This window comes from Paroedura picta, chromosome 12 (assembly GCF_049243985.1).
Source record: "Paroedura picta isolate Pp20150507F chromosome 12, Ppicta_v3.0, whole genome shotgun sequence".
Classification (NCBI taxonomy): domain Eukaryota; kingdom Metazoa; phylum Chordata; class Lepidosauria; order Squamata; family Gekkonidae; genus Paroedura; species Paroedura picta.
Window position 1 is genome coordinate 21785371 of NC_135380.1, and position 25533 is coordinate 21810903.

Consider the following 25533-nt stretch of genomic DNA (forward strand, 5'->3'; position numbering starts at 1 on the left):
ATTCGGAGATGCTACAGGCAGAACGAGAGTCCGGTGGCACCTTTAAGACCAACAGAGTTTTATTCAAGGCATGAGCCTTCATGTGCACGCACACTTCCTCAGATACAAAGAAATCACAAATGCATTAAATCGGATGTGCACAAATGCTCAGGCACAAAGAAAAAAGGGTAAAAGGAAGGGGGTGGGGCTGCCCGCCCTGCGCCTCCCAAAAAACCACAGGAGCGTGTGCCTCCAAAGTTAATGCAAAGAGCATGGAAAAAAAGCAAATCCCCAGTATTGCCTTTTGGAAACTACATGTGCGGATAGCCAGGCGCAAATGCATAGTCAGTCTCCAGAGACCAATACACAGGAGACCCGGAAAAAACAGACAACTGCGGAAATGGCCCAAATAAAATTCCTCCTTCGAGCATTTTTTTACTGGCCAATGTTGATGAAGTTTAGCAGGGAAAGGGATTGCCTTTGTTGCAAGGGATGATTTATGGACTGGAAGTAGCATTATGTATTTAGAAAATGTATATGCTGCCTCTCCAGACAATCTGCTCATAAAACTTCACAACACGGTTAAAAATATATATATCATCAAAATGTACACGAAAAACATAGCCAGATCGCTTAAAATGGCTAAAGCAGTTTACCAGCCTAAAACGATCCTCTTTCAAACAGTCTTCTGGCTAAAAGCAGACTATAACATTTTGTTTAAAAGTGCCTTTGATTTAAAAAAAAAACCTGTGTAAAAGCAATGTTTTGGCCTGGTGCCTGAGGGAGACTAGAACTGGGTGTCAGGCAGGCCTCAGGTGAGGAGGCATTCCTCAGGCAAGGTATGATCCCAATTGCCACCTGCCTCATCTCTAGTTGCCACCTGCCTCATCTCTGAAGGAGAGTGGGGCTTGTGATGAGAATTTCAACTGGGAGGCTGTTAGTGATGTGATCTTCTTGTAATATATTATTGTCTTCTGGTGATCTTATTTTTAAAACAAAAGAACTGCCGTGTCTTTCTCTCTGTGCAGGAAATGCCCTTGGTGAGATCCGTGTCCATGAGCAAACGTGGAGGCCATGCCCTGTCCAGCTCAGCCGTCCCCTCCATTGCTAGACTGAAGCAGTCGGGAGAGGAGAAGAAGGCCGCCTGCAAAGGGCCCTCCGCATCCGGTTGGCTGCCCTGGATGCCTGTGCCTCAGCCGGAAGGCAAGGAGCAGGCTGCAGTCAAGGAGCAGGCTGCTGAACTGAAGGACTCCGAGTTTGCACCTGTGTTTACCAAACGAGACGCCGGACCTGGGCAGGGAAGCCGTTTACGGCACAGGTCGGAACCCCAGAACTTTAAGGAGCGTCCCTTTCTCTATGACTTGGACGATGAGAGCATCCGGACCTCGGATGTGTGACAGCAGAGACACAATGGAGATGGCAGGCAGCCCAGGGAAGCTGCTTTAGGGTTCAGCTGAAGCCCTAAGCTCCACACCCAGTGTGCCAGGGGAACGTTAGCTAGCTTGCAACTGAGACTAGGGGCAACCACTGCAGTCCTATGAACTCCACCTTGGGAAGGACAATCAGATGGGGGACCACAAGCACTGGCTTGCTTCAGTCCTAAGACCTAGATGCCCAAGGGGTTAAGCTCTCCCCCCCCCCCATTGTTTGACTATCTTCCCATGTTTACAAAACCAGGCAAAAGGCCTTGCCCACTTTTGGAGAAGTTGAAGCTTTTTATTCCATCGAACGGAGATCTTCCACTAAATGCCTTCTCCCATAGTGAAAGGGAGCTGTCCTCAGCTTACCTAGGAACCTTGGGAAGGGGGTTGCCTTCTGTGTGTGTGTATGGCTTTGCTGGAGTCACGTAGACTCTCAGGTAGGAACACACTGGTGGACTGGCTTGTGTGGCTGATCTTTGCAGTGGCTGAAGGCACTGAAATTCCTTCTGCCTGTTAGTATGGCACCCATCTCCTGTAGGGCAAGCACAAAGACTTTTTGTCATTGCATAAGAGTGGGAGTTGCCAAAAAAACTGCTCTGGAGACAGGAAAGGATCCGTAACTACGATGACTGGGAGAAAGGAAAATGAATCAGTGTGGGATAGTCACAAAATAATAATTTTATTGTAGCTTAATAAATCTAAGATGGGAATTTTAAAACTCGGCTATAGATACCCTTAGTGATCCAGGAAAGCCTCGACAAGAAATATTACATGACTGAAGACCTTTCCTGAGAGCAAACAGTGATGAATGTAGAATGAAACTGTGCTCCTTCTGCATTCAAGCGCAGCAACACCAAATGGAGAACTGGGCGAGAACTGGGTGAGTGCTGTGTGTGTTGCATTCCGAACGTCAAGCAGCTCCTGCCTGTGTGCATAGCGACCTTTGCTTTTCCGTGCAAATGTGCTGGAGTGCAGAAGGAGACTGGCTTTGATGTGGGAGACCTTCAAGCAGACTCCTGTGCTGGGAGAGGAAAGACCACAAAATGACATACCAATGAGAATTATCAGTGTGCCCAAGTTTAAGCATTGTTGTGTTGCTCTGTTCAGCAGCCGGCTCCATGCTCCTTGTTGAAAGGACCAAGGACCGGGTCCTGCACAAGGGGTACCTGGTCTATATTAAGATTCTTTGGTCTCTGAAGGAAGCAGGAGGGACCCCTCATGAGTTTCACAGTGAACTCCCCCTTTCCTCTTCCCCTATTTCTAAATTAACCACATGCCTGATCTGTGCTTCTCCTTTGTCAGTGTGGTATGACTGGGATGGGGGAGATTTCTTGATATAAATTCTAGGGCTTTGTGGGTTTTAGCCAAGTGCCTCAGTCCAGCGAGGGAGAGATCCGTGTGAAAACAAGATCCCTTGCTCCTTGCAGCTTTACTATAGCTCTGTCATATTCTCATAAAGGCCTCACGGAATGGGTTGGAAGCAACTTTTGTTGCAAACTGTGTGCAAGTAGATCTGAATCAGAAACATTTACTTTTAACTCTGCAAGGGCTCTTTTCCTACAGACTGTGGCAGGGATATGCTCAAATTGTGCACAATTCTTTGAAATACTTGCAATGTAATAAGGATAGAGGAAACTGCTTTCCACATAATGGGATTGTGAGAAGTTTGCATCAAGCCATTTGTACTAGAAGAGTGCAAAATAGTGGTGTAACATAGTAACGTAGCATTAACACAAAATGCCTTCCGATTATGCACATATGAGATGTGAAGCTGAATTTAGCAGTGTCAAGGTCTTTTTGTAACCCAGGCTGGTATGTATTTGGCACTAAAAGTAGGCACTCCAAATTTCACGTTAGGAAGAACTGCAGCATGCATACATTATTTTAATTATATGATTTGCATATAACTGCATAATGTATTCTGGTCCTCCATCTAACTTGGTCTGGAGCTGCTAGTTCTTGGGGAGAGGCAAGGAGCTATGCACAATGCCCCCTAACCACTGAACTACCTTACGGACCAATCCTGTGTATATTGACATGGAAGTGTTTCTACACTGGGTGGCGCTTACTCCCTTGGCTTATTCAGTTGCCTCTGTGCTTCTGAGATATCAACAGACATTGCCAATACTTTTTCAATCCCGTATTGGCAGTCATGAGGACTAGAAACCTGTTTTTAAGTTGAGCTTCACATTAAGCTGAGTCCCAAGACACTGCTTTTCCTGTGTTTCCACAGAGTCACAGCATTACATAACCATGCACAGGAAGGTTTTCCTTGGAAGGAAAAAGGGCACAGTGTTTTTAAGTTATTAGCTTTATTTTCTACATCAATTAGGGCATGTAGGGTCAATTTTCCAATCCTTAGCTGGGGCAGTCTTCTGGTATAAGAAAAAATATCTTGAGAAATCTGTTCATTCACTGATGAAATGCTCCTGTGAGCACAAAATACACATAGAGGAAGCTTTCACTGTTCTTTGCATCATACACAGTTCTGGCTTCTTCTAGTCAACCTCTGCCAGATGGCTGGAAAAGACTTCTTTAGAGGCAGGATAATTTCTGAACCTGGCTTTATAAAGAATTTTTTAAATATATAAATGCAAAGTGTGCCTTGGCTCTCAGAAGTTTTGAGGATCACAAGACACAAGGACACAGTCCCCAGGGTCCTTTCCTAAGCATAGGATCATGCAGAGATGTAGCAAGCCTTGCTGAAATGAATGGGAGTGGCCAAAGTGCTTGGTGGTAATTTCCTGAAAAGTCTTTGTGATTGGAATCAATGTGGACAATCGTCTGCTGCACATCTCAACGGTTGTTCCTGAGGCTTGATTTACATGCGCAGTAAAATGAGGTAAAGGCACAAGGCAAATAGGATAGACTGAAATAATTCAGACTGCAAATACATGCCATTTTTGAAAGTGGCACATTGGAGGGAGAGGTTCTAGATAAGTCCACTGCCTACTGCTCTACCTAGCCAGCTGCAAGGACTGTTCCCATGCAAAGAGTGTTCAGAAAGACCATTCTCTTCCTGCAGTCTGTAGCAGTACAGCTCACTCCGTGGCTTCATTCTATGGCAGGTCTAAGCCAGGAAGCCAAAAGAGGCCTGATGCTGCGGTGCCGACCCTGTTGCTTATCTCATGATTTGTGGCAAACAGCTGCTTGTCCTGCCTGCAGTGGGAAGGAAGCATGGCTACAGATTTGGGGTTGCATGAAAACGGCACAAAGCTGTGAAGTGATCTTGTGCGGAGGGCCTGTCAGCATGTTGTGTTTTCAGATTCATGTGATCAGATGTCTGGTTGTGACTTTCTTGCTTGGAACTCAGTCCCTAGGTCTGCAAGGCCTGATTTGCAGCATGCAGGGGAAAGAGGCTGATGCCCATGAATTAGCCCAATGTGAAATGACACTGGGGGCAGCTGTTTGCTCTCTTAGGGGGCTCCATGTGCACTGATGTGGCACACAAAGGCTTTCCCCCAACATAGCAAATAGTATACCCACCACCAATGCCATTTTAGGATGGGATGACAAGGTAAGCATGAGGCATTTCTTGTCACGCTTGGAAATTGACTCAGATGTTATCTGGGAGTGCATAATGTATAGTTACAACCTGGGAATCAACACATCGGTCCATCAAACTCCAAACTGCTTGCTTTCTAACTGAATAAGCTGGAAACTGAAATTGAGATCTTGGGCATGCAAACTGAGCTCAAGGTCTCAGGCATCCAAACCAGCTGGCCCCTCCCAAAAGAACCTAGAAGAGCCCTACCAGATCAGATCATTGGTTAATCTAGTCTTGCATCCTCTTTTATATAATGGCCAACCAGTTTCCCAGAACTCGGAACATATTTGCCTCAAAATCTGGCCTAGACCTCAGGTTGGAATTGCTTTTAAAAAGGCCAAAAGGCTTGGCAATTGAAGAGACAGGTTACAACTCTCCTAATCTATGTCAAAGGATGATGATATAAAATGAAAAATTGATTGGCTTGAATCAGAGCTGCTCCTTTTAAAGTCCTTAGGAAAACACACATGCAACCCATGAGTTTCTTTCTTTAATTTTGTTTTGGTTTGCACTAATGGCACATGATCACTGGGATTTGTTAAAGACTGGCCAGCTTTTTGAAGGCTGTCAGGGATTTTATGCGAGATCTATTTTTAACAAGCTTCAAGATGGACAAGAATTCTGCAGGTTAAGCATTTCCAGCCACAGCTCCTGCATGCTTGGAAAGGCTTCCTCTGGTGCATGTGTCGATCCCGGGTACGCATGCTTAGCATTGGCAACCCTGGGCTGGAAATCCTTAGCGTGCTTGCCTGGGAGACAGACCCTCGGAAAGCAATAGAACTTGCTCAGGTCCAGCATGTTAGGGTCTCCTTCTGAGTGAGGCTTTGGTCAGCTAGAACTCAGTTTATAATTTGAATCAAAATGCAAGATATTCCCTTGGGAGTCCTCACTGTGGTTGCATCGCAGTTAGCTCATGGAGCCCAGCCATGTGTGGGAGGCTTGTCTGAGAGCATGGCCCAGTTCCCCTTCTGCAATAGCTGTTTACTGCCAGATCACCAGCGTTTCCTTAAATGTTGAATATGAGTACTGCAGGGCAGTGGAAAGGAGCTGTGTCCATTGCACGCAGGAGGCCAGCCCGTGCGCAGAGGCAAACTGGGCTGGTCAACATCCAGCCTGCATCAGTTACGCCTCGGAAAGAGAGCGCCTGCTTGTCTGCCTGCCCTTTTGGAAGAAAATGTTCTAGAACTTTCCTGGGTTGAACCAAAGATCCAACTAGTCTGGTGCACTCTTCCTATCCGGTAATGCTCAGTTAGCTCCTTCTGGAGGATCTACCCCCTCTTTTTTGCCCCGAGTTTTTGCTGTTTAGCAGTATACTGTCATTTGACAGAGAGGTTACATTTAGCTGAAGAGCTGCTATGAATTTGCCTTGTCCTGGGCCAGAATTATCACCGTGCATATATGCCGTTGTATACCGTGCATACATGCCCCTTTTGCTTGTTATGAATCCACAACTGGTTTTTGTTTGATGACACCTGCCTCACCCATTCTCAAGTTATATGAAAGGGTTAAAAAAGCCCTCCTGTCTGAAAGTTGCCATCTTGAGCCATTCCCCAGGGAACAATCCCACTGAAGTCAATACCACTACTGAGTAAAGATGCTTACAGGACTGTGCTGCACATTTGCCACCTTCTGACCTGGAGGCCACATGGGCAACCCGATTTGCACTCTGGCTAAACCAAGTGACTTAGATCAAAATCAAACGGAGTCCCATGGAAGCTGGTGCAGGCGTTCATGTGGCTGGAATCCATGTTCTTTGACTTAATTGGGCCAACAGATCAAGCTGTCATGGTTTTTCACTGGTTGCCAGGGATCCCACCCAGTTTCTTTTCAAGTTACAGGCTAGTAAGCAAGGCGAAATTGGGGGAAAAACAAGCCGATCCATCATCACAACTGGGTTTCTGTTTTATTAATAAGTTCTTTTAGAGCTGCTTGTACATTTAGCTGTGGTACTTCCACTAATAATTCTCAGCTGTGAATTGCACTCCCATAGAGTGACTTTCCCCCCCTTGAGCAACGGTTGTGCGGTACAGTGACTCTATCTGTACAACGATAACTTTGTTTTTTAATAAAACGGTGTGAGCATTTTTAATGTGTTTTTCTTCCTGACTTGACTTTTATGTGGTGTCATACGATTTTTCTTGTTATTTCAAAAATTATGGCAAATTTATATTTTCAGCTAGACAACAACAAAAGTTTCTTATGCAAGTCCGATGTGGCCAGATGAAAAGGCATGAGTTTTGGTTATGTTTTTAAAGGGTCAGCCTTTAAACTTGCACCTATGAAACTCTTCATCAGCCAGAGAAGTAGAAGCCTTGTCACAAAGGTCCTTGAGGATGAGTAGATATATTTAAAAAAATACATCCCAGATTTCTATCATCTGCCTAGGATAGCTTAAAACAGTTTAATTAAAGCAAATCAAAATAAGTCTACCAATTGCCAAGTGGTCCTGTAACTGCAACTCATAATTGCACCCAATGCAGATAACTCATCTTGACGAGAATAACCAACAATGAGGAATAGCTCTTGAGAGCCAGTTTGGTGTAGTGGTTAGGAGTGCGGATTTATAATCTGGATTTCTAATCTGGCGAGCCGGGTTTGATTCTACATTCCCCCACATGCAGCCAGCTGGGTGACCTTGGGCTCACCATGGCACTGATAAAACTGTTCTGACCGAGCAGTGATATCAGGGCTCTCTCAGCCTCACCCACCTCACAGGGTGTCTGTTGTGGGGAGAGGAAAGGGAAAGCGAACATAAGCCGCTTAGAGACTCCTTCAGGAAGAGAAAAGCAGCATATAAGAACCAACTCTTCTTTTTCTTTGGGATAAATAAATCAGTTGTCCAGCCATCCTGAGTGCTAGCAATGATAATTAGGGAAAGGTAAAGAGGTGAAAAAGCTATGTCCTAGGGTTGTGGTGACTTTGGACTTGCACAGGCAGGCAGAGAAGCAGCCAGGTCTGTGTTCAATGTCAAATGTACCAGGCTGATGAAATCTTAAGAGAGATGTGAAGACGGCTAAAAGGATCCCTGCAAAGCTGGATGAGTAGAGGACAGCATGCCAGATGACAAGAGCATGTGAAGGCCACTGGGTAAAGAATGCTAATATGGGACAGGGTTGAAATAACTGTCTAGGCAAGAGATGTGCAGGTGGTTGAGGCCCTGAAACTGAAAACAGGCTCAGCATATGGTGGCAGAGAACATGATCTGTGCTGGGGATCAGTATGAGAGGGACTGGATTTAACTACCATTCTATAAATCTATGTCTGGCTGCATTTGGAATCCTGGGTACCGTTGCTGTACCATCTCAAAAAAGGATGTTGCAGAACAGGAAAAGGCACAGCAAAGAATAAGTGGCTAAGACGTTTGGTGATCTTTAGGGGAAACCTGGCTGAGGATCTAACTGGACACTACAGAAGTTCTCCAGGAGAAAGTGACTCCTTCAGAAGATGGATTCTGTGACATTACAGCTCCCTCCCCCACCTGGACATTTCCCCACCTGGAGATGGCAATCCTTGCCCAAACTGCTTGCAAGAAGGTTGGGAGAAAAATATACTAACAATTCTCAAGGTCTCCGTATCACGCATGAACATCGCAGCTGGCTCCCCATACGGATTCATGGGAAGAGAGAGTTTATTTTAAACCCCCTACTTTTTTTTAGGTGGGGGGTGTTGGGTTTGCTCTCGTTTCAATGTTTTGCCTCCGCGTATTTTTCATGTCAAACTTTCTTTGCTGGCTCCTGCCAGATCCCCACGGTTGCATGCGGGCAGCCCCCCCGTGGCCTCGGCGCATCGCGGGCTCGCCCTCCCAGACGCCCTCTATAAAAGCGGCGGCCCTCCGCCTACCGGGCGGGAGTTGCCGGCCCCGAGGATGCCCGAGGCGAGGGCAGGAGCAGCAGCGGCGGCGTCCCCTTAGCGCCTCCACGTGCGCTCCGGGCGCCCACCATGGCCGCCGACCGCGGGCCGGCCCTGCTCCGCCCGCTGCTCCTCCTGCTGGCCCTGTCGGTCGCGCCGTCGGCTCCGGGGCCGCCCTGCCCGGCGCACTGCGCGCGGACGCGCTGCCCTCCGCGCTCGCCGCAAGCGTGCGCCGCCGTCGGGGGCCTCTTCCAGCCCGATCGCTGCGGCTGCTGCTGGGAATGCGCGCCCGCCGAGGGCCAGGCGTGCGGGCCGGGCGGCCTGTGCGCTCACGGCCTCCAGTGCCAGAAGCCCCCGGGGAGCCGGCAGCGGGGCACCTGCTCGTGCGCCGAGTCCCCCCTGCCCGTCTGCGGCAGCGACGGCCGCACCTATCGCAGCCTCTGCGTGCTCCGGGCGGAGAACCAGCAAGGGCGCCTTCGGAACCAGCCCGCCGTCATCGCCGTGCAGAAGGGCAGCTGCGGAGAAAAAAGTGAGGAAACCCAGTGCGGCCGGGCAGACCCGGGTTCCAGGCCCCAGGCTGCCACTTAACCTACCTCACAGGGGGGTTGTCATGATAAGATAAAGGCGGAAAGACATAGGTGTGCCTCGCCTTGGAAGAAGAGCGGAACGGAAAGGTAGTAAGTAGGAGAACTCATGGATGGGTAGAGGGAGACAGAAGGGCCCAGCACAGGGCAAACAGATGGGGGGAAGATTAGAGGTTGGTGTGGGGAGTCAATCCTTCAGCCTCTGCTTGGCTTTGTAAACAATTTAAAGGGAAAATGCCTGGTGTTCAAGGATAACATCCCGGAACCCAGTTCTGAACAGTGAAAGTGAGTGAGAGTTGAAGGGTTAACAACCTCCTGCCCCACACAAACAAGGAGGCTGCTAGTTGGAACTGCATCTTATGGATGGAGCAAGACCTGTTGCCACTGTCCAGGTTCCTTGGGCCTCCCTTGCATAAGTAAAGGCTGTTTCAGACCTGTGTCCCTATGAGCAGCAAAGAGGTGTGTGAGGAGCAAGATGTCTTGTCCTGTTTGTTTGTAGCAGTAGAAAAGAGCAGGAGTCCAGTATCACCTTAAAGACTAACAAACTTTGGGGCAGGGTAGGAGCTTTCATGAGTCACTGTTGTATTGGAAGAATTGAGCAGTGATGTATGAAAGCACCTACCCTGCCGCAAATTTTGTCAGTCTCTAAGGAGCTCTTGCTCATTGCTGCTATTGCAGATGCTTTTCATGACATTACGGATACCTGCTAAAGCATTCTTCTCGGAGGTATCAGGCCCACAGGTGATTCAAGCAGTCTGAAGCCAGTTCCCAGTAAGCTGCAGAAAGTACTCATAAGGGGGTGGGGGTGGGGTGGGGGGTGGTATGGATAAGTCTGCAGCTCTGTGATATGAAAAGCATTAACCCTCAACTCATGTCATTTCCCTAATTGAAAAACTGGGTTTTTAAGGCAAGGATGAAATATTTCTGATTGGAAAAATTCGATGTGGGTTAAAGAGTTAACACTTCCTCCATCAAGCCCCCAAACAAGTTGGTTTTCTCCGTGGTTGCTTTGAGGGCAAAGATATGGGGACTGTGGTTTGACTGACAGAGGTAGAAATTTCATTAATTAAGGTTGGACATTTCTTTATATCTAAACCTTCATCCTTCTAGGATCCAGAACTTTTTTTAATGCAATATTTTTGTTGCTTTTTATTTTTTTTATTTATTTATTACATTATTACACCACCTTTCCACCCAACTCAGGGTCCCGAAGGTGACAAACATTAAAATATTTCAAATACTACAGCATTTCAAGTCATGTATATGTCTGTGTTTGACAGAAAGTCACACACTTTATTTCAGTGGAGGTTGTCATAATTTCAACTTTGATTTGTCCAACATGCAGGTGATTGAGTATAAAATGATCAAGTGACATATTTGAAGGCGTGAATTGACTTCATTTAAAAGCATTGCATAGGATTATTTGACAATCTGACATTAGTTTGTAGGGCATCTTGGCCATGCAGATGACGTTGTAATGAAATTAGCATTTTCAGAGTTCAGAGGACTTCATATATATATACCATTCCCATAGCAAGCCTTACAACAGCCCTTCAAAGTAGGCCAGTCTCACCATCCCTATTCTCTAGAGGAGAAAGAAAGCATGGCTTGCCTAGGGCCACTTAGAGAGTTTGTGGCTGGGCTGAGATTTGAACCGGCAACCTCCTAGATCACAACTCATAGTGCCATCCTAGGCAGAGTTACACTTTTCTAACTCCATTGATTCCAATGGACTGAGAAGGATGTAACTCTATTCAGGATTGCTTTGGCATTCTGTTCCTGTTGTGTTATGCCAGCTCCATGCCAGGCGAGTGATACAGGTATCCTGGGTCTTGCAGGTGCTGTGGATACCAATAGCCCACGCTACAAGTTCAACTTCATTGCTGATGTGGTTGAGAAGGTTGCTCCTGCAGTTGTGCACTTGGAACTCTTCCGCAGGTAACAACAGGGCTGGAAGGTGGACTATAACTAATGTAAATAAATACAATTTTAGTGTGTGAGAGAATAGACAGTTACTACCTGAAGTTTTAGGAGAGTTTCCCCCCCCCCTTGCTCTTTCTTTCTGTCTACTTATATCAGCCTCTTGGCCTGCCTGCTTCTCAAGTGACGTCTGTGCTCTCATTCATGTTTCTCAGTTTCCTTTAAGCATGTGGTTTAAAACCTGCTTTGGGAGTTGAATAGGAGGCTATTGGTGATATCACAGGAGGGCTGGCCAGCCAGCCAGCAGCTTCCTTCTCCATTCAAGATGACCCAGTCTGAAAAGCTGCAGGACATTTTCTGTCTCCCTTGAGTGCACTCAAAAACTGAGAAAGGCAGATTTGGAAGGCAGTGAGCTGAGGATACTTCCTCACTGCCCTTGTTCCTCTGCAAGTATTGCCTCTTTCTTTACTTGTTAAGGCCTTCCTTGACTTAAGTGATTAGTTCCGTGGTGGTGGGAACAATGTCTGTGATCCCTGGACAGGTTGCCTTACTCGAACAAAGAGGTCCTGGTGTCCAGCGGTTCGGGCTTCATTGTGTCCGAGGACGGTCTGATCATCACCAATGCCCACATTGTCACTAACAAGCAGAGGATCCAAGTGGAGCTCAAGAGTGGCCACAAGTTCGATGCCAAAGTCCGAGATGTCGACCACAAGCTGGACATTGCCCTGATCAAGATAAACACCAACGTGAGTACAGCCTTTCTTCCCTGAAGGACTTCAAAGCATCCAAGAAAAGTGTGTATCTAATTTGTAGTATAACATCATAAACATCGGAACAATGATAACAGCGGATACCAGAACTGAAGACAAGAAAAATTAAAACATTTCACAATAACATTAGCTTCAGTTACAACATTTCACAATAACATTAGCTTCTAACCATGATCCCATAGGTTCAGATCCCATAGTTCAGATCGTGGTGAGGGGTTTTGGGGGGGGAGCAGATGTTGGATCGGTCGGCCTCAACCAAACACCTGGTGGAGGAACTCTTTTATGCAGGCTCTGAGGAACTATGGGAGTTCAGGCAGGGCCCTGATCTCTTCAGGGAGCTCAATCCACCACGTGGGGGCCAGGACATAAAAGGCTCTGGCCCTAGTTGAGGTCCGACATGCTTCTTTGGAGCCAGGGATCACCAGCCAGTTGGATGCAGTAGAGTGCAAGGCTCTTTTGGGGGTGTAGGCAGAGAGGTGGTCTCTCAGGTACACTGAGCCCAGAGTACGTATGGCTTTGAAGGTGATTACCAAGACCTTAAGTCTGATCCGGAATTCAGAGCAGTTGTTGGAGAGCAGGCCTGATGTGGGACCTCCATAGACTACTTGTGAGGATCCTGGCTGCGATATTCTGGACCTTTTGCAGTTTCTGGGTCAATGTTAAGGATAGGCCTGCATAGAGCGAGGTGCAGAAGTCTAGGCTAGAGGTAACTGTCCCATAGATCACTGTGGCTAGGTGTTCTGGGGCCAAATAGGGTGCTAGTAGTTTGGCTTAGCATAGATGGTAGAAAGCCTGCCATGCTACTCTCATGCCCTGGGCCTCCACAGAAATTCAGTACCACAAATTCAGGTGGGGGCGGGGATCTGTGGGGTTTTTTGTTTAAGAACTTTGGGGACATTATCAGCATTATTGGTGTTCAATACACTCATATTATGGGTGTGGGGAAGATACAGCGGTACTTTCAAAGGGGGATCAAATTAAGTACAACTAGAAGATCTCATCTGGTTTGATATGGATGCCTCTGGTGGTTGTACAACGGCAGCTTTAGGCTTTGCGGGAAACTCTCATAAAATGTTGTATATTGTACCAAATATTTTGCCTTGAGCCTCAAGGATTGACCCTGTCTAGTGGCTCCAATTATCTCATGCCTTGTGTTTAGTCATTTTCAGTTGAATCCATAACACAGTTAATAATTTACAATAGTCCACTTGTAGCCTGTACCATACAGTTTTTCTGACATTTCATTGCTCACTCACCTGGAGTAAATTCTGTGTCGCCACAGGAGACCAGCCAAGTTTACAAGCTAAAGTGTTTCCATTACTGTGCAGATGGTTCTCCCAGTTCTCCTGTTGGGCAGATCCGCTGACCTTCGGCCTGGGGAGTTCGTGGTGGCTCTGGGCAGTCCTTTCTCCTTGCAAAACACTGTGACAGCCGGAATTGTAAGCAGCACTCAGAGGGACGGCAAAGAGCTTGGCCTGAAGGACTCAGTTATGGAATACATCCAAACAGATGCTATTATTAATGTAAGAGCCTCCCCTGGGGAACTGATAGCTGCACTCCCATCATGCATGATAAAAGACTGGCTTTCCACACTTCTCCATGCCTCACTATGAGAACCTGCTCCCTAAAGAGGAACACTTCTCCATTCCGTTTTAATATCCAGCATAGGTGTTTGCATGGCTTCAGTATAGACAAAGGGCTGAGACTTCTGCATACCAGTTCTCAGGAAACAAAAGAACTTACAAGAGAACTTTGACTTCTGTAGGTTGGAAAATCTGTATTTCTGTGCACAAGCTATTCTGCTTCCTCATTTGATGGGAAATGGGTACCCTTTCCACTGACACACCCTATGAGTGCATTGGAGCATATATGGGGCTTTGGAATGGATGGGAGCGAGTTTGTCAACCTATCCTCTTATCTGACTAGGATCTTTCTTAAAACGTCTGTTTAAATAATGGTGTGCTGTCAAATCGTGACTTTTGCTGACCTCAGGGCCATGAGGTTTTCCAGGCAAGAGGTAAGCAGAAGTGGCTAGCCATTTTCTTCCCCTGCATAGCAGCCCATCTTCCTTGGTTGTTCCCATCCAAGTTTTCCTTATTGCCAACGCTGTCTGGTCTATCATTTAGCTGAGGCTCTTTTGGCACAGACAAAGGGGCTGTAACCTATTTGAAAAATTTGTTTCCCATGAAGTCTTCCAGAAGAAATGGACTGTGCCATTGTGGTTAAGAGTGGCTGACTCTAATCTGGAGAACGGGGTTTGATTCCCCACTCCTCCACATGCAGCCGACTGGGTGACCTTGAACTAGTCAGTCCTCTTAGAGCTGGTCTCTTGGATCTCTTGCAGCCTCACCTCCCTCACAGAGTGGGGAGAGGAAGGGAAGGCAATTGTTAGTCACTTTGAGACTCTTTCAGGTGGTGAAAAAACAGAGTATCAAAAATCTAACTCTTCTCGTCCTTCTCAATTTTTTTCTTTTGCAGTATGGAAATTCTGGTGGGCCCTTGGTGAACTTGGTAAGACTTTTGTTGCTGCTTTTCTTTTACTACAAATTTTGCTTAAGCTGATGTAGCTACTGGAATTCTTCTGTTGTAATTTTATTGTAAACCGTGAGTGTTTGAAATATTTTCCATAATCCTGAGTACGTAAGAGAGATCCCATCTTTCTCCAAATTTGACTTTCAAGTTAATACCTTCCAAAGGAGCTTAGATTTCCAAAGAATGACATGTGTGGAGCTGTAGACACTCCTTCACCAGCAGTAATGCCATGCCAAGATTAAATATAACAAGGTCATAATAGTAATGGGTAGGAAAATGTTAATATCCAAATGTAAAACTAAGAAAGGTAATCTCCCCTCTTTCCATAATTCCGATACAGTATGGCTGTAGGGAAAACTTTTCTTCATCTGGAATACCTGTTAATAAATAATCTACCAAAGATCTTGGGCTTAAATACAGCAGCTGTTTTGGTCCATTATCCAAACAATGTTTGGCCTGTTATAATACGACTTCGATTTGAAACAATGTGGTGTTACAAATTTTGCATTGGAAGTTTTGAAAACAGAGAACTTCCCTGAATTTCCCTTTATGATTGCCCTAGCTTTGTCGTACTCTCCTCACAATATAGCAGGGCTCCCCTCTCACTTGGTGAGAGATTTGTTACTGTATACTTCTTGAGTTTAGGTGAATGTTCAGGTAATGTCATCCCCTGCGCCATTTTGTCAAGTTGTATCCTTAATTCTGCCTCCAGTATAGTCACAATTGTTGTGACCTTCCCAACAGGATGGAGAAGTCATTGGGATGAACACATTGAAGGTAACAGCTGGCATTTCCTTTGCCATCCCCTCTGATCGAATCCGCCAGTTCTTAGAAGATTCTCACAATCGTCAGGTGAAAGGTAAGTGTATTGGGGAAAATCATTGGTTAAAAGGTCTTGATTTTCTGAGGTAAAGTTTACATATGGTTCCTCAGCTTATACATTGTACACAGAGTGCATGATGGGAAAGAACCATCGCCTGCTGGGTCATGTGTTGAACCTGCAATGTAAAGTAGGCCGTATCAGTAGGCACTGTTCATGCCATACATATTGAAAAAGAGGCAGACTGGGCCTTTAATGTACCAGGAGTTCCTGAACAAGCCCCTGCACTAGTGAGCTGCTATTGCTGGCTACAACCCAATAGCCACTTGTATAGGGCCCGGCCAACAACTCCTTCCATACCGCTGCCAGAATCTTACTCTCGAGAGCTTTTGTTGAGTTTCTGATCTATTTGCTAGACTAGCTTTCTAATAGTTTTTGTTTGGCAAGCAGTTAAGTCATAAGCATTTACTTTAGGACCTACTTGTAAAATATAAGAAAAATATTTTGTTTAGTGGGCAATGTGGACTTTTTCACAGAGCTTTGACCAGACTAACGCTGAAGCTTTATTCACACAGGATGGGTGAGATGAGAAAGCCAGGGCTCTGTGTGAGCCAGGCCTCATGGTTTGGGTTTTGGTCTGTAGGCTTACTTGACTGAGAATGCGTTTGACTCTTTTGTTTCTTTAGGGAAGATCAGACCCAAGAAAAGGTACTTGGGATTGCGCATGCTCCCTCTCACTTTCAAGTAAGTTCTGTAACTCCTCCATTTCTTTCCTCCTCTAGCTAGCTCTTGCTTTAAAGTTTGCTTCTTAGGATTATGACCTAATAGCAGCCACCTTGTGGCTACCCAGATACAACATAGGAATTTATCTGTGAGCTGTCATGTTTTACCATGATTATTAACTGATAAAATATCTTCAGATTCAATCTAACTTCCGTGCGAACGTATCAGTAGATTCTTTAGTAGTGGCGTCTGCTGCCTCACTTGCTCCCTTTTGTATGGATCATTTCAGTCTTGATTTTTCAGGCTGGTTGGCGGGCGTGGTGGTCAGAAGCAACTTGGTGTAGTGGTTATTTTGGATGCAAGTGTTGGCTACCTATAGGCCGGACTCTTTTGGACAAAATTGAGCCAGGTCATGGCTAAGAAGTTAAAGAAATATCTGGGTGGCACATCTGCCTTTGACCCATTTCAATCTGGCCTTGAGCCTAGATTCAAGCGATGAAGTTGGTGCAAAATGTGGCAGCCGGTCTGTTATCGGGGGAAGCCTTAAAGATCATATGACACCTACTTTGCAGTCCTTGTAGTGGTTGCCTACTGTTTTCAAGTCCAAGGGGCTGGTGCTTACCTGTAATGTACTGAAGGCCTACATACATTGCAACCAACTCTCTCAATATGTATGTCCACGTCAACTCACCACAGCCAGTTTGGTGTAGTGGTTAGGAGTGCGGACTTCTAATCTGGCAAGCCGGGTTCAATTCTGCGCTCTCCCACATGTAACCATCTGGGTGACCTTGGGCTCGTCATGGCACTGATAAAACTGTTCTGACCGAGCAGGAATATCAGGGCTCTCTCAGCCTCACCCACCCCACAGGGTGTCTGTTGTGGGGAGAGGAATGGGAAGGCGACTGAAAGCCGCTTTGAGCCTCCTTCGGGTAGGGAAGAGCGGCATATAAGAACCAACTCTTCTTCAACTCTCTTCTTCACAGCAGCCCCCTTTGATTGTCCCCAGCCTGAGAGGGTGCCTTCTATTCCTGCCACTTCATGGGCAGTCCTGTGGAAGATCCTGTGTGGGGGAGGGGGATCTCTAGTGGACACCAAAAAGCTGCTGCTGCCAGATAGGGCTATGGAAGTCTAACATACAATTTATCAAAAGACAAATCAGGAAGAGGTAAAATTCTCAAATAAGGGCAGATAAAATGGGATTGGAAGAAATGTTGCCACTTGAGAGAAGTGCTTTCCATCTTTAAAAGGCCCATTGAAGGAAAGACCCCCCCCCCCCAAAAAAAAATCTATCCCTCATTGTATTTTCTGGCAGGATGGAGTCTTTCAGTACAGGCTGTCTTCGATCCAGGCCCTGGGCACACTTAATGTCCACACTTCACTACTGGAAAGGGGGGGGCTTCTGTTAATAATTCTTGGGGTAACTTTGTCGAGATAGCCTGGTTGAGCTGTCCTGTTTTCTCTTCTCAGTCTTATCCGTGAGCTGAGGCGGAGAGATAGGGATTTCCCAGACTTGAGCTCTGGGGTCTATGTCTATGAAGTGATTCCAGGAACAGCTGCTGCAAGGTAAATGACTTAATACATTATCACTTGGGATGAGACAGAAAGCAGAAGAATAATCAGGCTTACTTCTCCAAACATGTCTTAAACATGAAAGTACCTCTTTTCTCAGTCTGACAGCAGTATTCCCGCTATGTCACCCGTGCGTCTGCCCACCAAGGATCATCTTGGGTGGCGTGAACATTTTCAAACTAAGAGCAGAAGTAGAACACAGGGCCAGTTTTCAGCTGGAAACATTCCTGTTTTTTAATCTCTTCTCTGCCCTGTGCATTGGCTTCAAGTGCTGGTAAATGTATTGAAATGGTGATGAACTAGTTGAATAAGGCAAAGAACAATGTGCTAGTTATTAATGGCAATAAACAGTAAACTGCTGGTTTTACACAGTGATTCTTTACCAGCTCCTAAAGAAAGGGGATGGGTAGTGACTTAATGTACCCATGAGCTTCTACAGATACCTTTAGCCAGGTCACTGTTGAAGTACTTAAGATATATCCATATACCCAAAAGAGAAGAAAAGTTGATTTTTTGAATGTACCCTGACTTCGAACCAGCCCATCTTGACTCATCTTGTTGTCAGTTGAAGTTGTAAGTGCAAGCTTGAGTCTTGCAAGGGAGTCAAAGATAAGGGAATTAGGAATGGAAGAAGCCATGCAGGCCATGTAGTCCAGACCTCTGCACAATCCAGGATCAGCCTATAGCATCCCCTACACAATTGTTTATCTAGCTGCTACTTGAAGACTGCCAATGAGAGAGAGCACCTTCTGTCTCAAGGAAGGCTTCCTTGCAGTAGGAAAATTATGTAGAACGTATCTAGTCTGAGACACTGAGTTGCCTGCTGACTTTGCTGAAACTCAAAATACTCATACACAAGCCCTTGAAAACATTTGCTTTAAAGTGCATTTACTAAGCTGCAACAGTTGCTGCGTGAACATGGTCAATTCATCCTTTTAGAAGCAGAAGTATTAGAAAAGAACTCTTAAGTAGCATTACTTGCCCTCTGCCTCTTCTGTGAATATTACTCCATTTCTAGTAGCACTGGCAAGAGATTTATGTAACGTATCAAGTAACAAGTAAAGTGTAATCATGAAGCTATAAACATGTATTATCTTCTCTTGGACCATCTACCCTATTATGATAAAATTTGGTGGCTTCATCTCTATAAAGAAAACAACCTAGAATGCCAAGGTGTAGCAAGCCCTAAGCCCCCCCCCTCCCCCCGTGTCATGTCCCCTTGTGACACAGCTTTTAAGGGGATAGTCTTCTTTGTAAGCTCAGAAATGAACCTGCAAGAACTTTGATAGGTATGCATTGCTGACCTTCTCACCATGGTAGGTAAAAAAATAAGTAAAACTGCTGTCTGGTTTTGGTTGCAGTGCTGGCCTCAGAGATGGCGATGTCATCATAGCAATTAATGGGAAAACTGTCACTTCAACCCAAGATGTATCAGATGCTGTGCAAAATACCAGCACTCTGGCCATTGTGGTGCGGCGAGGAAATGAAGATGCCATCTTGACAGTGACTCCAGACGAAATTGATTAAAAGTTGCCCTTCTACAGCAAAGGAATGGGTGAAATGTTAAATTACAACCCAAGAACAGGAGTCATGGAGGGGAGGAGGGTGATCATATGTACAAAGTATACGTCAAGAATGTGCAAGAGGCTAATTTCTTTTTAAAGTTCCTTCCATCCCAGTGAGACCAAATAGCAAAAAGCTACATTTCCATACAACTATATAGACAGATAGAAGTTGAAGATCATTGATCCCCATGTCCTCTCCCAAGATGAGAGCCTCTGGCCACAAACTCTAACCCATAAGGGAATATGGGGTTTTCCAATATCCATGAGGGTGGGGGAGGATCAGATATGGAACACTGTGGAATTCAACTGCCAACTGTTGCCTGCAAGATCAAAAAACAACACATCAGATTGCCTGCCCTCCTCAAAAGAACTAGTGAACCCCTGGAGACTCCAGCCCGTATCAGCATTCCCTAGACTCCCCCCTGCCCCGCCATTCTTCTGGACCCTAATAGTTGTTAAATATATAATTTTTGTTGTGCTACTTCAGACCAACACGGCTACCCACTTGAATCTTGTTTTATAGCTGTTTTCCCTTACACCAACTTTTTAGAAGACAAACTTGGTCCAAGAGTGACACTGCTTCTACCTTCTGTAAAACCTGTCTGTTAAAAACAAAGCAAGGACTAGCTCCTTTCCTCCAGGGAGAAATGAGCTGCTTTCACCTTTTAACAGGCTTTTGAGACTTTAATTTTTAAAAGGAAGTGTTCCCACCTTCACTTAATGTTAAACAGCAGCATGCTTTGCAATATTAGCCTTAAGAAGTCTCACCAACACTTGATCCATGGTTTTGTTTTTATCTTCTAAATTGAACAGCAGTGCTAACTAGGATTAAGCAGATTGTGGTAAACCATAATTTCTATCTTAGTACCTCCTGGAATGCTACAGAAAAGTTAAGGAGAGTAATACAATACCTTTACTACAGTGTCAATCCATTGAGTTGGCTTATTCTACAACGGTAGAAATCTTCCCAATCTGTTACGCCTAGGAACAAGTACTGCTTCCATTCAATGAATGAGGTATGTACATTGGAATTAGCAGTTTTGCTGTTAATTCCATTTGATGAGGCTCTATGGCAAGCATTTCAGCGTAAAAGGAGTACACCAATATAGACTGTCTTGTTACAATAGAGCAGAAGTCACGCATCAGATCTCCAACAGTGTCCAGTTAAGACTTCCCCCTTATTTCCTTTTTCAGTTGAGGTCCAGAGTTGCAAGCTTTCTGCTTTTCAATAAATTGTACACCAATTGCTTCCATCACTGGGCATCAGTCCTCCAGTGATTAGAAGAATTAAGTCCACAAACCACCAAATTCCCAGTCCTCCAAGAGTGAGAAGCTTCCCCACTGCTGTGCCGGTGTGCCCCAGGCAGAAACGATCCACTCCAAAGCAACCCAAGAAAAAGGAGTAGAGGAGAGTGGTTATAAAGTAGTGTCCGGTGTACCTATGGCAGAGCAAAGTTAGGAAAAAAGTCATACTGTCATTTTCATTAACAGAAGGAACTGGGAATATAAATGTCAAATCTAATCTTCATTTTCATTCATGATTCCCTCCAGTGACCACAGGAATGAAACTGTGTTAAATACATAGGATGTTTAAAGAATGAAGCTACAGGATTGGACCTGCATCTGGCATGCTCTAAACAAATGGGCAGCAGTGGTAATGTTTGCTCTTAGGTGTGAAAACAGCTAACACAATCTTTAAGGACATACAAGCCATCTTCTCCCATATGTCTCCATGCATCAGCTATTCAGGCTTACTGGAGGATCCTACTCTCCCAGCTGAGACTGCTTGCTTGGCATCTGCCGGAGTCCAATCCTTTTCATTAATGACTCCCAGCTTGTGGAACAGGCTTCCCAAGGAAGTGAGGAGGACATCCTATTTAGTAGTGGGAGGTGAAGCACCCTAATTTCACCAAGGGTTAACATGAATAATAGTAGGCCTGCTTCAGCTTGCAGGTGTTTGCAATTTTTTATCTGTAGCAATTGGCCAATTGTAAAAGCCTGCATTCAGTTCAGAAACTGGGGGGGAACCAGGAGCAAGCTGTATCACCTTCTGGAGGACTCCAGCAAATGATGCACCAGGTACTATGTGTTTTTTCTAATTAATTCTAGAGACTGTGTTGGCAAGTAGTATTCCTAATTTTATTGTTCAATAAACCTATGCTTTTATTTTAAAGGGTTTAGGTTTTCTTGTGTGCATTTAATCTTAGGGACCCATGAGTTTGAGCACTGCTTGCTAGTTTGTAAGGCAGTAACTCAAGAAGGACCCAGGCTTGGTCCCTTCACAAGGAGGTTTTTATTTCCTAGGCTTACAGACATATTCTTAGAAGAGGGTATTAAGAGGGCTTTATACTCTGGACTAGGAATTCCCAATTTGGGGGGGGGGGTTACAGACCCCTGGGGGTGGAAGCTCTGAAGGGTGTCCATTACCTTTCCCCTCCTGCCTTAATGGACTCAGCCACAAACTAGGGAATTGGTTGTTTCCATTGCTCCCCCAATCCTGTAAGTTCTCATGTTGTTTCTGTGCCTGGGAGGGGGCAGAGCCTACACACCTACTCCAGCCTTAAACCACTTCTTGCCCCTCCCCCAGTCCTCCTCAAGCCTTTTAACACAGGTGGTGATTTTACTTCCAGAGGCATGGCCAGCTTACCTCTGTAAGCCACCTTGAGCCACAAGGGGAAAATAGTGTATAAATATTGAAATAAATAAATGTCCAGACCAAGTGAGAACACTGGAAAACCATGGTGCTAGGTTTCTTAGGTGGAAGGTATCTGAGATTGCAATAGTATTCTTCACCTCTCTTCTCCCCCCACCACCCGCAGTCATCAGTGGAACTCTGGCTTCTGTATTACAAAATCCCCAAGAAAGGAAACTCACTTTATGCATGGTTTATTCCCTCGCTGAAAAGTCCGTGAGCCTGCACACTCGATGCCATCCAGTGCTTTGCAGGGGACCTGAGTGTGGCTTACATCACTGTATGCTTGTCCACCAAACTATAACAAAGTCAAGAACAGTACGTAGCATTCAAAATGTTAGTTCCAAATAATATATAGATATAGATAGCCCATGTGGCAAAATGGAATGACAACCCTTTTTGGACACACCTTAAGGCACCCATGGCCCACTTCATCTCGTGCACTTGTGTTTCCACCATGATCCATGGGATCCTCACATTCAATGAACTCCTCAGGTCTGCAATTAACCAAAAGGCAAGTTTAGATTTGAGAATAACATGCACTGTACTCTGAAGTTATATCTCTGAAGTCGGATTAAACTGGCCTAGAAAACCATGCATACCATGGAAACCACATTAGAGACAGTATCTCCTAGTACCAGCCTTTCTGCCAACTTAATTAAATCCTGCTACAGTTACCATCTATTTGTGAAATATACGCATTTGCCACTATTCGATGTCTCCACATCTGTTTGCTTGTAGCTGTGGAATCACTTTCCTCAAGTTATAAGGAATTGTTCCTCCTTGATTGTCTAGAGAGGCTGAGAAGTTGTCTTTTCCATCTGGTTTGTGGGATTTTCTAATACTGGGACATTCTTGACTGGCTGATCTATTAGCTGATTTGATGGATTTAAAATTGGTTCCATGAATATAAGTTTAACTTTTCTGTTTTAAACATGCTAAGAGCACAGCTATAACTCAAATTCGTGCTCCATTGTAAATTTCCTGGCATATCCATGTTCCTGGACAGGCAAGCACCATCTCAGCCCCTTTCTAGTCCCAAATTCCTTAGCTACCCTTACCAAGGGGGATACCATAGTACATCAGGCAATCATCTCCCTTGAAGACAGGGATCATTTACATTGCCTGACCAGACCAGACTGCAGAGATTTTTTTTTTTTTTTGTGGGAAGGGAAGCATCATCTGGACATGGAACTGGGGTCACTGTGGGTGAGCAGGTAGCTGCAAATTGCATGCATTCTGCAAGGGGTTGGACTAAATGACCCTGGAGGTACCTTCCAATTTGATGATTCTAGCATCCCTCCTGAGACCAGTGAATGGTAATTAAGGATCATCTTAAAGGGCTTGTGTGTCACAATTATCTATCCCTGCACTCTTATCCTCCACCTCCCTCCCTCCCTTCCCCAATAGCCCTCCCTTTTCAGTCCCAACCTAATCACACACATTTCATCCTCTTCTTACTAGGCCTGCCTTCAGATCTCAGTCTGGACTCTTCAGATTCCTTTTAGCTTTTACAACAGCAACAGCCATTTTCTTTACAGATCCAAATCATCTGCAATTCCTTCTCAAAACCTAACAAGCTTCACTCCCTTTTGCACACCACTCATTTAGCACTCCTTCATACAAATAAGGAAATAATGCATTCTCACAGCAACACTGAACTTCCGAACAGTTGTAATACTCATTTTGCCACAGCCAGTAGTATACAGTACACTATAAGAAATTGTAGGACTTTATAGTCAAAACTAATGTTGTGATATAAAATTATGCATGGTAATGAGAAGGTGAAGAGAGAAAAAGGTTTCTCAACTTGGGGGAGGGGGGGAGCGTCATCCTATGAAACTGACTAGCAGTAGATTAAAAAGATACTATTGCATACATCAGATAACTGATTACTGGGATTTACCACTGCAAAATGAGCCTCCCACCGATTAAAAGGGAATTGGACAGATTATGGAGGATAAATCTATCTATTGTCTGGCAACAGGCCCAGAAAACATTGTCAGATTCCGGGTTCGAAGTCTGCAAGTGTCAGCTATAGCAGAGGACCCCGATTATCATTTCCCCTGTGGTGAATGACTGGCCACGGATGCCAACAGTGACAAGACTAATTAGACCACTGCTCTGATCCAGCCTGGCGGCCTTTATGCTCTCATGCAGGGTGAAGGTACCATGATGTGAAAGCATAACTCGTTTCTGGTTGCTCGAACACACCTTTGGAGAACTGGCTTGGCCCAACCTCTTAGGGCCTTCCTGCCTTCCTTCTCCCCTACTTTTACCCCAAGTCCTGTTCCTTTGCCCCCCCCCCCCCCCCGTTAATGTAGAAGCCGACAGGCTACGCCCCTTTCACTTTCCCTCCCCACCCATGCAGATTCATGCCCCGCCCCTTCCACGCCAGCCAGGCCCCGCCCCTTACAGGTGGTCGCAGAGGACGAGGGGCGCGTAGGGGCCCAGGTAGAGCCAGGTGCGGGAGGAGGAAGAGGGCGACGAGGCGGCGGCGGCTATAAGTGGCGTCTCCGCCGGCTGCTCCTGGCCGGGCGTCGGACTCTCCGTCGCGTTGTGTTGGTGGCTCCGAGAGACGCCCTGAAGCAAGAGCAAGTTGCCCAGCAGCAGCGCCGCCTGGCCGCACAGCAGCACGTAGCAAACCGGCCCCCGGCCCGCCATGGCGGCTCCCGGAGCCCCCTCGGCCTCCGCCGCCCCCCGCCTGGCGCGTCCCCGGAGGTGGCCTCCGGCCAATAGGGAAGCAAGCCGGACGCTCAGGCTCTTAGCCAATCAGAAGAGGGAGTGCGCATAGGAGCGGAAGTAGGCCCTGCGGGCGGCATAGATGTGAAGTACGGCTAGAGCGGCGGCCCGGCGAGCTTCCGGTGGCGAGGTGTTGTGACGGAAGTTCCGACGGGGAGGTCTTCCTCCGCCCTGGATTGGGTAGAGTGGCTGGTCGTGCCAAGAAGCAAACCGCTGACGGGGAGGCCAGCCCTGAGATCGGAGATAACCCTCGAGCTTTAGCAATCCCAGAGGGTGCTTTGGGGTTCGCCTGCCCTGAAGTGAAGGCCGTCCGAGGCACTGTTTTAATGTGTTTTTATTAGTGGGGTGGTTTGGTAGGGAGAGAGCGACAAAGACATCCTGCATTAAATCTCCAGTCGAGAGGAAAATGACCTCCACTCCCCTTACCTGTAACTGTTTTCCTGTTGCTTGCCATGGCGACTGAAGGGGCCCTCCATATTCGAAGGTTGATTTTTCAGGCGCATTTGCTGGCTGCTTGTGATCACTGTTGTACTTGGAGGCTGAAGGCTGTACCCCGGTACTTGGAGTTTTATCTGTAAAGCCACAGGGTATGTTCTACTCAGTATGTTCTAGGTTGGCCTTACCTCATGACATCACGAGGTCGCAGAGTTCGGGATGCTGGACACCTTAGCTGTAGGTGTGGGGTAGGGGGAGGCGATTTTATGCCAGTATTGCAAGCCAAGCAACATCAGTTGTTATGTGAAGGGAATGGTTTGAATGTGCAGCCCCCTTATATTTCTTTATGAATTTTACTTATATTCCACCTTTCTCCCCACTAAGT

At 46.0% G+C, this 25533-nt stretch overlaps 3 protein-coding genes across 9 annotated transcripts in view; 2 read left to right on the forward strand and 1 right to left on the reverse strand.

Annotated features, from left to right (window-relative positions):
* PLEKHA2 (pleckstrin homology domain containing A2) overlaps window positions 1-7036 on the forward strand; it is a 62656-nt gene extending 55620 nt beyond the window's left edge. For all 7 annotated transcript variants that reach the window (XM_077305540.1, XM_077305533.1, XM_077305538.1 and 4 more), the window contains one exon: window positions 1008-7036. In XM_077305540.1, the coding sequence (XP_077161655.1) occupies window positions 1008-1376 (369 nt within the window). In that variant the 3' untranslated portion in view covers window positions 1377-7036. The remainder of the gene's footprint in view (window positions 1-1007) is intronic.
* Window positions 7037-8783: 1747 nt separating this feature from the next.
* Window positions 8784-21455, forward strand: HTRA4 (HtrA serine peptidase 4). Its single transcript, XM_077305253.1, has 9 exons — window positions 8784-9325; window positions 11219-11318; window positions 11842-12046; window positions 13399-13593; window positions 14549-14581; window positions 15347-15461; window positions 16109-16166; window positions 17613-17708; window positions 19076-21455. The coding sequence occupies exons 1-9, from the start codon at window positions 8887-8889 to the stop codon at window positions 19239-19241; spliced, it is 1407 nt and encodes a 468-aa protein (XP_077161368.1). The 5' UTR covers window positions 8784-8886; the 3' UTR covers window positions 19242-21455.
* On the reverse strand, window positions 18586-24635 carry TM2D2 (TM2 domain containing 2). Its single transcript, XM_077305254.1, has 5 exons — window positions 24388-24635; window positions 22381-22468; window positions 22154-22269; window positions 20191-20718; window positions 18586-19599 (listed from the first exon to the last, which is right to left on the reverse strand). Exons 1-4 carry the CDS (start codon window positions 24633-24635, stop codon window positions 20505-20507), a joined length of 666 nt encoding a protein of 221 aa, XP_077161369.1. The 3' UTR covers window positions 18586-19599; window positions 20191-20504.
* Window positions 24636-25533: the final 898 nt, after the last annotated feature.

Coding starts and splice junctions, on each gene's coding strand:
- HTRA4 (XM_077305253.1), top strand. CDS start 8,887: ATGGCCGCCGACCGCGGGCCGGCCCTGCTCCGCCCGCTGCTCCTCCTG. Junction 11,319..11,841: donor CACTTGGAACTCTTCCGCAG/GTAACAACAGGG, acceptor ATCCCTGGACAG/GTTGCCTTACTCGAACAAAG. Junction 16,167..17,612: donor ATGCTCCCTCTCACTTTCAA/GTAAGTTCTGTA, acceptor TTCTCTTCTCAG/TCTTATCCGTGAGCTGAGGC.
- TM2D2 (XM_077305254.1), bottom strand. CDS start 24,635: ATGGCGGGCCGGGGGCCGGTTTGCTACGTGCTGCTGTGCGGCCAGGCG. Junction 22,270..22,380: donor TGGGCCATGGGTGCCTTAAG/GTGTGTCCAAAA, acceptor ACTTTGTTATAG/TTTGGTGGACAAGCATACAG. Junction 20,719..22,153: donor GGGAATAAACCATGCATAAA/GTGAGTTTCCTT, acceptor GCTCTGCCATAG/GTACACCGGACACTACTTTA.